This window comes from Natator depressus, chromosome 1 (genome assembly GCF_965152275.1).
Source record: "Natator depressus isolate rNatDep1 chromosome 1, rNatDep2.hap1, whole genome shotgun sequence".
Classification (NCBI taxonomy): domain Eukaryota; kingdom Metazoa; phylum Chordata; order Testudines; family Cheloniidae; genus Natator; species Natator depressus.
This window is the reverse complement of record NC_134234.1, coordinates 317,529,432-317,542,878: the sequence shown is the minus strand read 5'-3', so window position 1 is coordinate 317,542,878 and position 13,447 is coordinate 317,529,432. Positions and strand designations below refer to the sequence as shown.

Genomic DNA, 13,447 nt, shown 5'->3' with positions numbered 1-13,447 from the left:
TTTACGTAGAGACTGTCCAGTTTGACCAATGTACATGGCAGAGGGGCATTGCTGGCACATGATGGCATATATCACATTGGTGGATGTGCAGGTGAACGAGCCTCTGATAGTGTGGCTGATGTTATTAGGCCCTGTGATGGTGTCCCCTGAATAGATATGTGGGCACAGTTGGCAACGGGCTTTGTTGCAAGGATAGGTTCCTGGGTTAGTGGTTCTGTTGTGTGGTATGTGGTTGCTGGTGAGTATTTGCTTCAGGTTGGGGGGCTGTCTGTAGGCAAGGACTGGCCTGTCTCCCAGGATTTGTGAGAGTGTTGTGTCATCCTTCAGGATAGGTTGTAGATCCTTAATAATGCGTTGGAGGGGTTTTAGTTGGGGGCTGAAGGTGACGGCTAGTGGGGTTCTGTTATTTTCTTTGTTGGGCCTGTCCTGTAGTAGGTGACTTCTGGGAGCTCTTCTGGCTCTATCAGTCTGTTTCTTCACTTCCGCAGGTGGGTATTGTAGTTGTAAGAATGCTTGATAGAGATCTTGTAGGTGTTTGTCTCTGTCTGAGGGGTTGGAGCAAATGCGGTTGTATCGCAGAGCTTGGCTGTAGACAATGGATTGTGTGGTGTGGTCAGGGTGAAAGCTGGAGGCATGTAGGTAGGAATAGTGGTCAGTAGGTTTCCGGTATAGGGTGGTGTTTATGTGACCATTATTTATTAGCACTGTAGTGTCCAGGAAGTGGATCTCTTGTGTGGACTGGACCAGGCTGAGGTTGATGGTGGGATGGAAATTGTTGAAATCGTGGTGGAATTCCTCAAGGGCTTCTTTTCCAGGGGTCCAGATGATGAAGATGTCATCAGTATAGCGCAAGTAGAGTAGGGGCGTTAGGGGACGAGAGGGGTCTGATACAGGACTTGATCATAGAGAACAGTGAACCCTTTTGCCTGTTGGCACCAATGGACCTCTGTATTACAGGTACATTGACAGGGTACTTAAAAAGTGTAAATCATTCCTAACAGTGAAAATGTATATGCTGTGTATGTTGTGAATAAATCACTGATCTGCTTTTAAAACTTTTGGATGACATACAAAGGAACACTTTAAAACTAAATACTTCGTTTTTAAACATTTAATTTATTTTAAAATTTAAAACAGTTCTATTAACTTGCTGAATTACTTGACTATATTTAGATCATACTATATTAATTCAGTTACTGGATTTTATTTTTGTATAAAATGTTTCATTTCTTTCAAAAGTACTCATGTTCTCACTTGAGTTCTGAATGTATCCAGATGACTCAACCATGGGCTAAGAATAAAAATTCACCTTTGCTTTACTTATAAAATGAATACTATAAAAGCTTGCATCTGGTAAGCATTTAATACCTGGAGTAGCTCCAAGAGTTTACACCCAAAATCAATCTATAGGGTTTGTACATTGCTAGTTGTGAGTGCACATGTTGTTTTAATGAACTGTGTTGCAAAACAGAAATCTGTCTTCCTTGTAATTTAACAGACTTCTATTTCCAAAAATGTAGCATACTCACCTGCCTCTTACTATGAACGTACATCTGTTCCTTTGTTGTTTCACTTTGTGCAAGCTGCTGCTGCTTCAGTTTGAAACCATGCATTCTTTGATTTTCACATTCTGCAGAATTTCCAGTGCTTAGTTTATGTGGCCACTACTGGTAAAGATGATGATAGATCACCTCCAAAAGCTGCAAGAGCCTAGAGTTTTTGTCCTGCAGCATCATCTTTTGGACACTACCCACATTCATTTAAAAATGAAACAAAATAGCCCTGCTGGATTTTTATTGCCTTTCTTGCATCAGGATTTTAGATTTTCTTCTTTCAGGATTATGTCTTGATGCTAAAGTATTCACATATATGTGAGAGAGGATTTGTACAGAATGGTAGTTGGTGCTTAGAAAATCTGTTTTTGTTAGGGCTTGTCTGTGCTACAGGGGATTACAGCACTATAGCTCTGGAACTGCAGCCCTGCCTTTGTGACACCATAGTGTAGACATACAGTACCGCAATTGAAGTAACTCCTCCTGTAGTAACTGCACCTCCCTGAGCAACAGTAGCTAGGTCAGCAGAAGAATGCTTTCATCAACCTTACTGTGTCTGCACTGGGTGTTGAGGTTGGCATAGCTGTGGCACTCAGGAATGTGGCTTTTTAACAGCCCCGAGAGCTGTAGGTATGTCAAACTAAGTTTTAAGTGTAGACCAGGACAAAGATTGTTGCTTGTGTGCATATTGGATTTTCTTTTGTTTTAATTGGCCATGTGTCAAATTAAGAGGAAAGGGGCGTTATTTGAAATGCACCTTCAGCCAGCAGGAGGGAAGTGAAATGATCGTCATGTTGCAGCAAATATAGAATCTTTCTAGGCAAGCACACTGAGCAAACCTGTTTGAGGGAGATAATGTATGTTTGATCAGCTGTTATTGATTCATTTTCAGTAATTCTAATGCTGAATAAGAGTGTTGCTGAGTTGTTGGCTTCAAATGCTTACACGTTTTTTCACACAGCTCTTTGTTTACTGTCTTTTAGGTAAATTGAAGTATTTAAATGACACTTCAGGGAGAAGCTTCCTTCTGAGTTGTCAATGTTTTTTTTCTCCCCCCCCCCCCCCCCCATCCTTTTTCATAGGCTGGTCCAGGGACCATCAACATGGCATCAGGAGTCCAGGATTTTAACAGAACAGAGTCTGATAGATTAAATGAGATCAAAGGTCACCTGGAAATCGCCTTACTGGAAAAACACTTTTTACGTAAGTAATAAAGAATGCTCTTGAATAAGAAATGTCCGAGCTTATTGAAATATGGCTTGGTGTGCATGGAGAGTAGGAAAATATGGAAAACCTGTTTGGCAGTGGCTGAGGTTTTTTGGTGCATGCCGTCTGTCTTTGGGTTTGATGCAAGATGTGTACCACATATAAGGTGGTCTTCAGAAAAGTGACAAGGTGTATTTTTTTGGTTTTGTTTTTTTTTTAAAAAAAAAGCCTCGTCAGAATAATTCAGAGTGAAAGAAACACTTATTTTTTCCCTTTTCCTACAAATTATAAATTTGTAGGAAAAGGGAAAAAATAAGTTTCTTTCAAATATTTTATGTACTATATGCAGTTGGTGAATGTTTCATACATATTGACATCTGAGGGTAGCTCTAAGATAATAATGTGCTATTTTTTTCCCTTATCCTAGTAGCTTAATTATGAGAAGGGGGAAAGAAGTTTTTTTTTTAAATAAGTCAAATTAAGCATTTCCTTAGCAAGTGCTCTGCTTTGCCAGACACACATCAAAATATGTATGTTTTTCTCTTTTAATTATATGGAAACTGTTACTAAATATAAAATGTTGGTGGTCCGTAAAATAGCAACTAAATGAAATATAGGCATGAAAGAATTCCCATTCATACCCAGAAGTTACGGTATTGTGGAATAGAAAAGCTGTAGGAATCTGACTGCACTTCTATGTTAGTAACATTGGAGTTCAAATTTGCCAGGTAGTTACATTAAGACAAACATTAAGGATAGGAGTGAAAGGCAAAAAATTCTCTTTTTAGCTGATATTAAGAAAATCTCTTCTTCTGACTGATCATAAAATTTGGTGCTCATGTATTGTTAAAGTTGGTGTTCTCGCTCAATTGCTTCCCTACAAGAGGCAATTTTAATGTACTTTTTTAAAACTTCAAAATATTAAGTTTCAAAGAAAAATTCATAAAATCCCATGACCTGTCCCTGACTTTTACTAAAAATGTCCATGATAAAATGGGAAGGGACTGCCCAGCCACCCCGCAGCTGCCAGCTCTGGGGCCCCCACCACCCATGGGGACTCAGCTCCAGGGTCCCTCTGCCTCCAGCGGCACAGGGGAACTGCAGGGTCCCCCTCCCCAGTAGCAGGGAGCTATGGGAACCCCCCTGCTGCCACTGCAGTGGGGAACTGCGGGGGTGCCCCGGCTCTCCCCACTGTGGCAGCCGGGGAGCTGCGGAGGTCCCCCTGCTCCCCACCCCACAGTGGCGGCCAGGGATTTGCGGGGTACCCCCCTGCCTGCGATGGCCTGGGAGCTTGGAGGCTCGCTGCCTCAGGCAGCGGGGGTACCTTACAGCTCCATGCCACTGTGGGAGGTGGTGGGACCCTGCAGCTCCCAGCCACTGGGGCTAAAGTCACAGAGGTCTTTGGAAGTCATGGATTCCATGACTTCCATGACCTTCGTGACAAAATCATAGCCTTACTCATGAAATCCAGATCAATTTTCCCCCTCTCCTTGTAAGAAACCCCTTGTCGTATTGCCAAAGCAGCAGCCTTGCTTATGCTGCAGTGACAGAATCTTGTCCTGACTGAGGTTGGGTAGCAGCCAAATATGGATACAAAAAGGGGAGTTGTAGTGAAGAAATCACCAAAATTTTACATCTTAAAATACATTTCTAGCCTGATTATTCTAATCTGGCTGCTGATCTATTGTACCAGACCAGAATTTATTTTCCTGATATGGTTCCTTTCTCCTTTCCATTCCCTGCCCCCCTTGCTCATGCTCTCTAGCTTGAACAAATGCTAAGTGTGGTGGTTTTTTTTTATAGATTATGGTATCAGCCCAGATAATGGTGAGCATCCCGTGGTTCTAGCAGTGTTTGGTTGCCTCCAGGGGGAGATACATGCTGAATAGAAGAATATGATTGAAACATGAAGTCTGTTTACTTTATCCTTGGAGGATAGATTTCAAAATGGAGGACGAGAGTGGGGCTGTCAAAAGTAAAATATAGAAAACAGTAAAGGGAGGCTTGTCATGCAGCTGTCTACAAAATACATCTTGTATAAAGAGGGAATTTGATATTTTGAAAAGTAGGATAAATGGATGCTCTCTTCACCAATATTTCTTAAGTCATTTATGTATAAACAAAAAGTGCTCTTCTATTACATCTCATTCCCATTTTCCCCAAGGAAGCCTACAAGAAACTAGTCAGCTACTAATGACAAGACAGGAGGATGATTGGGGGATAGTTCATGAATAAACAAAAGGCAGCCCCATGGAACTACCAATATGTGTGCCAACTGTCAGCCTTTGAACCCTCTGTTTGTATCTTTTCCCTTCCTCCCCTTCATTACCTTTCTCCTTCCAGATTGTAAGCTAGTGTATTCTGGGCGCTACTGCATGCTGAATAATCATTCTGTTTGAACATAGAGAATTTATGGGTCAGTGTTCCCTCTAAGCCAGACAGCCGCCAAGAGTCAATCAAGTGCCGAGCACTTGATTAGCAGAGCTGTGCACATCCAGCAGCTGTGTTCAGATGCCCCTTCCCCTGCCGCTCTGCAGCCACGTTGCTCTTGTCCTCTTCCTTGAAGCCCCTGGCTAGCTGCTTCCGGGACCCTCCTGCTTGCTGAGCAGAGCGGGAGGGGGTGCTGATGTCAGGGTGTCTCCCTCCCCCCGCCCAGGTACCCCATCTCTGCAGAGGAAGGAGGGACAGGGCTTGGGAGTTAGATGTGGCTGCTGCTGCTGAGGTCTGATTGAGCCTTCAGACTGGTGAGTGCCTGTCTGTTTAAAGACAGGTTTCAGAGTAACAGCTGTGTTAGTCTGTATTTGCAAAAAGAAAAGGGGTACTTGTGGCACCTTAGAGACTAACCAATTTATTTTGAGCATAAGCTTTCGTGAGCAACAGCTCACTTCATCGGAAGCATAAAGTGGAAAGTACAGTGAGCAGATTTTATATATACACAGAGACCATGAAAAAATATACATTGTAAGGAGAGTGATCACTTAAGATGAGCTATTACCAGCAGGAGAGTGGGGTGGGGGGAGAGAAAACCTTTTGAAATGATGATCAAGGTGGGCCATTTCCAGCACATTTCCAGGAGTTAACAAGAACATCTGAGGAACAGTGCGGGGTGGGGGGGGAAGGAATAAACAAGGGGAAATAAGAAAAGGAGTACTTGTGGCACCTTAGAGACTAACCAATTTATTTGAGCATTAGCTTTCGTGAGCTACAGCTCACTTCATCGGATGCATCCGATGAAATGAGCTGTAGCTCACGAAAGCTTATGCTCAAATAAATTGGCTAGTCTCTAAGGTGCCACAAGTACTCCTTTTCTGTCTGCTTAAAGAGACAGCGCATGGTCTTTCATACGCTTCCCCAGGAGCTAGCTCGCGCTCTCTCTCTCTCTCTCTCTCTTTCTCTCTCTCTCTGGGTCTCACACACACCTCTGTAATTTTATTCTTTCAAAGTGCTGTTATTTTAGTTTTTCGACTGGTCTATGCATTTCATAATTTTATTTCTTTTTTTAATTCTTTGAGTAGTGAGTTCTAAAATGCCTAACCTGTCCTGGCTGGAGTAATTATCCCAATGGTAACTTTTTTAAAATATATATTACATCTTGGTGTTTTGTTTCTACTGGTGGTGTACATCTGCACATTACGCCAATATTGGTGCACATGGATGAAAAAAATTAGAGGAAACATTGTAAAGGGCCATATTTTTTTGCGCATTTCCATTCCATGTAGCTTAGTGGAGGATGCACATATGGTGCAAGTGGAGCAGAATTTTGACCTGTTGTGTTTAAATTTTTGACTTTTACATCTCCATGGCAATGAATTTGATGTCTCAAACACAGGACTGGCTTAGATAACAGACCAAACAGAAAGAAGCTGTGTTGTGAAAGAGAAATATCTTAGAACATCTTTACAGTTAGCAAAGAAGTGTTGATGTCCATTTTTTGTTAATATATGTACGTATGACTTTTTCTTCCAGTTAGCACCAACGAGGGTCTCTTTCAAAAACAATTTTTGTTTCCTGACTGATTGTAGGTGGAAAAAGCAGGTTTAATGGCAATTGTGGTCTTGGTTTCCTTATGGGTATATTTTACTGGTTTTTATTTGTGATCAAAGGCTAAGACTAATGCGGGACACTTTTTCTTTTTGAAATATTAAATGCAGAAAAGACTGGGTGTGTGGAGGGAGTGAAGCAGTGGAGAGGATGATAGAAGTCTAAGTTAGTCCATCTGAGTGGCTTAGGCTAGTACCAAGGTATATCTGGGTTACCTTGATGCGCTCAGAACTTGCTCCAGGCCAGTTTCTTGTTCACTTATTCTTAAATAGTAATACATAATTGGGTGACTTGTATAAATTAGTGCATTTATAATTAGTACACTTACTGTGGTAGGTTTGCTAATACATCCTATTTTGATGCTTAGGCAGTTTTTTCTTTAAGGTTGTATGTTGCCCTTAGATATCTGAATTCTGTATGTGTTACATTTTAGCAAAGCGCCAACTGTGTCACCACAACATGATACTAAACTAATGCTCCTAATCTGTGTATGTACTAGAAAAGGGTCCAAAGCAACTTGGAGAATCATACTATGTTTTCTCTCTCATATGGTTAGTTAACACATTTCTGTCTTGTCAGCAAGAAAACACGGGGCTGAGGTTAGGTCAGTTAGCCTTTGGAATGTCTCTAAACTTGAGTTTTAATTAACTACTTCCTCAATGCAAAACAACAAGCTTCAGGCAAAGATAATCTTGAGAATTATTGAGTAATGGCAAGGAACCATAAATCTTCACTTTTTAGATCCCAAATTAAGTTCATTGCATAAGGAGGAGGCAGTACCTATTTATTGATCTAATATCAGGTTTATAGAAAAGGTACATACAATAAAGCACAGAAATGTTCCTTTGGATAGTAAATGTTTTTATTCATTGTCACTAGAACCGAGATGCTAAAATTGTGGATCTGATGAAATATGGCCTTCAATGGCTCTGTTTTTAATGTTAGTTGCACAATTTATCCATCCAGTTCACCAAAGCTGCAAGTTTGCATAACCACAAAGAGATGGAAGGCAAATGGTGTGTGCCCGCCTATAGTTGTTTTTGCTTAATTTAGCAAATGTCCTGGAATTAAACTTGAAGCCTAAAGAGATTTCGTAAAAGCTTTGAAAATGTCTTTAAATTGTTAGCATGGCCAAATAATATTTTGTTATAAGAACATGAGTCATGGAATCAGCTGGGCTAAGGGAAAAACTGTGTCTCCCTTTTATATAGGAGATACAGTATATATTTATATATTATAGTGTACGAGTGTTCAGACAAACCTGAATTTCTCCTTTTGGTAGATGAAGGAAATACAGTGGATGTAACATTTGATATTATGTCTTTCAAGTTCTTAGTTAAAAAAGTTAACTGTTGGCTTGAATAGGAACTCTGTTTATTAAAAGGATAGAAACTCTGTCCTGTGGCTGAAAAGACTAAACAAAGGTGAGCTGGCAATGTATCAAATTGGATGGATAGTTCTAGAGGGGTACTGCAAGGATTGGCGAACAGACTGCTCTGAACTTATGAATATAATGACCTTAAAAGGTAAGAAAATGGCATGGTAATTGGATTTGCAGTTGATTCTAAAGTTGGAATTGTGAACACTCTTCAAGACTGAAGAAAATGATACAGAAGGACCATATCAGAAACATGGACAATAAATAACAAAATGAGATGCTATTTGGAAAAATGGAAGCTAAATTATGAGAGATGTTTCTGTTCAATATATCTTGTGAGGAAGAAACTTGGGAAGCAGTAATAGAGAAAAGAGACCAGGGTGTTGGCAAATTCACCACATGTTAAACATGTTCAGCAAAACAATTCTGGGTTGTATGTGCAAATATATTACCTAATACAGTAGGAGGGTAACTGACTTTCTCTCTACTCAGCTTTGGTCTGACCATACTGGGAATATTTTGCCTACTTGTGTGCACTACATTAGGAGTGAGAAGCTGAAGCAAATTCAGAGTAGATAACAAAAATTATCAATGAACTAGTGTGGTTAAATTACAAGGAAAGCTTAAGAGTGAAAGAAGTAGAGCTTGGCTAAGCAGTGACTTGGTAGAGAGACATAGCCTACAAATAATTTGAGGGTGTGAAGAGCGAGGATTTGGAGGAATAGTTTAGGGTGGTACACAAGGCTGTAACTAGTCATAGAAGGAGGAAATTGAGGGGCAGGTAAACTTTAGGCTGAATATCAGGAAGAATTTGTAAAAAATGAAAGGCTGTGAGCTGCTTTACTTGGTTCTTTTGCATTTAAAAGCCTTATTTTATCTACTGTGGCACTTTCGTAGTATAAAGAACAGGAGTACTTCTGGCACCTTTAGAGACTAACAAATTTTTTAGAGCATAAGCTTTCGTGGGCTACAGCCCACTTCTTCCGATGCATAGAATGGAACATATAGTAAGAGATAGATAGATATAGATACAGATATAGATAAGTTGGAAGTTACCATACAAACTGTGAGAGGCTAATTAGTTAAGATGCGCTATTATCAGCAGGAGGAAAAAAAAAATTCTGTAGTGATAATCAAGATGGCCCATTTACAGTTGACAAGAAGGTGTGAGGATACTTAACTTAAGGAAATAGATTCAATATGTGTAATGACCCAGGCACTCCCAGTCTCTATTCAAACCCAAGTTAATGGTATCTAGTTTGCATATTAATTCAAGCTCAGCAGTTTCTTGCTGGAGTCTGTTTTTGAAGCTTTTCTGTTGCAAAACTGCCACCCTTAAATCTTTTACTGAGTGGCCAGAGAGGTTGAAGTGTTCTCCTGCTGGTTTTTGAATGTTATGATTCCTGATGTCAGATTTGTGTCCACTTATTCTTTTGAGACTGTCCGGTTTGGCCATTGTACACAGCAGAGGGGCATTGCTGGCACATGATAGCATATATCACATTGGAAGATGTGCAAGTGAACGAGCCCCTGATGGCGTGGCTAATGTGATTAGGTCCTGTGATGGTGTCACTTGAATAAATATGTGGACAGAGTTGGCATCGGGCTTTGTTGCAAGGATAGGTTCCTGGGTTAGTGGTTGTGTTGTGTGGTGTGTGGTTGCTGGTGAGTATTTGCTTCAGGTTGGGGGGCTGTCTGTAAGCGAGGACTGGCCGGTCTTCCAAGGTCTGTGAGAGTGAGGGATCATTTTTCAGGATATTTCACATTTGGGGACAATATATACCTTCAAGTCAGCGGCACTGCCTTGGGTACCCGCATGGCCCCACAGTATGCTAACATTTTTATGGCTGACTTAGAACAGCGCTTCCTTAGCTCTCGTCCCCTAATGCCCCTACTCTACTTGCGCTACATTGATGACATCTTCATCATCTGGACCCATGGAAAAGAAGCACTTGAGGAATTCCACCATTATTTCAACAATTTCCATCCCACCATCAACCTCAGCCTAGACCAATCACATTAGCCACGCCATCAGGGCCTCGTTCACCTGCACATCTACCAATGTGATATATGCCATCATGTGCCAGCAATGCCCCTCTGCTGTGTACAATGGCCAAACCGGACAGTCTCAAAAGAATAAATGGACACAAATCTGACATCAGGAATCATAACATTCAAAAACCAGTAGGAGAACACTTCAACCTCTCTGGCCACTCAGTAAAAGATTTAGGGGTGGCAGTTTTGCAACAGAAAAGCTTCAAAAACAGACTCCAGCAAGAAACTGCTGAGCTTGAATTAATATGCAAACTAGATACCATTAACTTGGGTTTGAATAAAGACTGGGAGTGCCTGGGTCATTACACATATTGAATCTATTTCCTTAAGTTAAGTATCCTCACACCTTCTTGTCAACTGTCTAAATGGGCCATCTTGATTATCACTACAAGAGCTATTATCAGCAGGAGGAAAAAAAAACTTATCTTAACTAATTAGCCTCTCACAGTTTGTATGGTAACTTCCAACTTATCTGTATGTGTATCTATATCTATCTATCTCTTACTATATGTTCCATTCTATGCATCCGATGAAGTGGGCTGTAGCCCACGAAAGCTTATGCTCTAATAAATTTGTTAGTCTCTAAGGTGCCACAAGTACTCCTGTTCTTTTTGCAGATACAGACTAACACGGCTGCTACTCTGAAACCTTTCTTAGTGTAATTATTTTAATAGATTTGCAGATTACTCAGTCTCTCATCAGGTGTCCAGATGTAATCCTCAACTCTGATACACTGATTATCATGAATATCAAGCCCAGAAAATTAGTTATTTCAGTAGATGCTTCATTTTGGTTTACTCTTTTAACCTCTTATAGAATTTACATCCCCCTCACATCTTGGCTTTGGGCATCATTCAAATAATTAATATAATACATATTCTCTAAGTGGCTTACTCCTGGCCAGGGTGGATTGATTTAAATCACTGATTTTAATCTTGATTTAAATCAGCAAGCAGGAAACCTTGATTTAAGTTGTAGACTTTAGGAAAATAACTAGTATAAATACAATGCACAATTAAAGAAAGGTTAATTCTCATTTGTTGGTAACTGTCATAAAGGGAAGGGTAAACACCTTTAAAATCCCTCCTGGCCAGAGGAAAAATCCTCTCACCTGTAAAGGGTTAAAAAGCTAGGATAACCTCGCTGGCACCTGACCACAATGACCAATGAGGAGACGAGATACTTTCAAAGCTGGAGGGGGAGGGGAGGAAACAAAGGGTCTGGGTCTGTCTGTGTGATGCTTTGGCCAGGGACAGAACAGGAATGGAGTCTTAGAACTTAGTAAGTAATCCAGCTAGATATGCATTAGATGCTGATTTCTTTAAATGGCTGAGAAAATACGCTGTGCTGAATGGAATGTATATTCCTGTTTTTGTGTCTTTTTGTAACTTAAGGTTTTGCCTAGAGGGATTCTCTATGTTTTGAATCTAATTACCCTGTAAGGTATTTACCATCCTGATTTTACAGAAGTGATTCTTTTTACTTTTTCTTCTGTTAAAATTCTTCTTTTAAGAAACTGAATGCTTTTTCATTGTTCTTAAGATCCAAGCGTTTGGGTCTGTGGTCACCTATGCAAATTGGTGAGGATTTTTATCAAACCTTCCCCAGAAAAAAAGGGGGTAAGATTTGGGAGGATTCTGGGGGGGAAGGACGTTTCCAAACGAACTCTTTCTCAGTAACTGGTGTTAGATGTTTGGTGGCAGTGGAAGTCCAAGGGCAAAGGGTAAAATAGTTTGTACCTTGGGGAAGTTTTAACCTAAGCTGGTAAAAGTAAGCTTAGGAGGTTTTCATGCAGGTCCTCACATCTGTATCCTAGCGTTCAGAGTGGGGAAGGAACCTTGACAGTAACCATTAAGATGTTTTGATTTACAACTTAATATAGCCTTTACACTAGATTTGGTGGTGCTTTTTGCTACCAAAGAGGGTACACTATATGTGTACACATTTAAATAATCATTTAGTTTAATTTACATTTATTCAGATTTTTTACATTTTTTGTGTTAGAAAATGGTGAATTTATATATTGATGACTAGAGATTAGTTTTGTGCTTGTGACATGTCAAGCTTTACCTGTGAGATGGTGGTTTTATAGGTATGTTAAGTGACTTGCACAGAGAAATACAGAGAATCAGTGTTGGAAATGGAAGTCTCCCACCTAATAAGGGCCCAGATCCTCCCATTCCACAGTAGGTGATTCTGGCTGAGGAACTCTGCATGTGGGTCTCCTTCTGGAGCTACCCTCAAAACTTTCCATAACAGGAATAGAGTTTGCTCCCAGTAATGTTTATGTGCCCCCCAGCCCCTTCAGAAAAGGCCCTGGGGCCTGCCTCCAAACTTGGTGGATCTCCAGGGATTGATTAAAAACAGTGATAAAAGCACTGGGCTCTGAAAGACAAATTGGGATATGTGATATATATATATATCAATATATAATATAAGGATTTTCGTTAGGAGTTAATTATGAATATTATTCAACAAATGAGTATGGAGGCTGCTCATACTGATCTTAGAGGGGCTGTTACAGAGTGTGCTGTTAAATATGTTAAAAAAAAAAAAAACTTAGCCAAATGTTAAGAGCTCATGGAAAAACTACAGCTAGCACTAAGTTCTGGTTTCCATTATATAGCCACCTTTTTGTACATACTTACTGTATTTTTGTCATATTCTCCTGTTTGTGTAGGCGTTTTCCATGCTTGGTTTCAGATTAGAGTTGACTTTAACTTTTTTGGTTTTGTGTTTTTGTTTTTACAAGTCTGAGCAAAAGTAATTTTGGCCATTTCAGAGTTACAGAACAGTAAGGGAGATAATTTCCACTTTTTTAAAAAATATAGTTTTTTGCTTTCCAGTTCAATCTTCAAACTTTTGTATGCAGCTTTCCTCCACAAGGGAGTCCTTGAGAAGTTGGGGGAAATGGAGTAAATTAATGTTGCGAATGATTAAAGAATCACTTTGATCATGCTTGCTGGAGATCAGTGATATGCTGTCTGGAGTGGTTCACGACCATGAGTGTCTACCCAGGGCAGACTGTCAAAAGCAGGGCAAAAACCCCAAACTGGTGGTATGTACTATAATTAGATTTCACCAAACCAGTAACAAATCTGAACTCCCAAAGTACTGCAATAGTCTTCTAATGGAGTCTGAGGCAGTCTCCTTAGACACTCCAGTCTATCTTGCCACCCAGGCAAGCTGGACTATGTGATAGATGGTCAGTTCC

At 40.3% G+C, this 13,447-nt stretch overlaps 1 protein-coding gene across 3 annotated transcripts in view; it reads left to right on the top strand.

The window, feature by feature from the left end:
• The window catches only part of GRAMD4 (GRAM domain containing 4), a 133,271-nt gene that overhangs the window by 54,723 nt on the left and 65,101 nt on the right, over window positions 1-13,447 (top strand). For all 3 annotated transcript variants that reach the window (XM_074942411.1, XM_074942410.1, XM_074942412.1), the window contains exon 3: window positions 2,636-2,756. In XM_074942411.1, coding sequence (XP_074798512.1) covers window positions 2,636-2,756 — 121 coding nt within the window. The remainder of the gene's footprint in view (window positions 1-2,635; window positions 2,757-13,447) is intronic.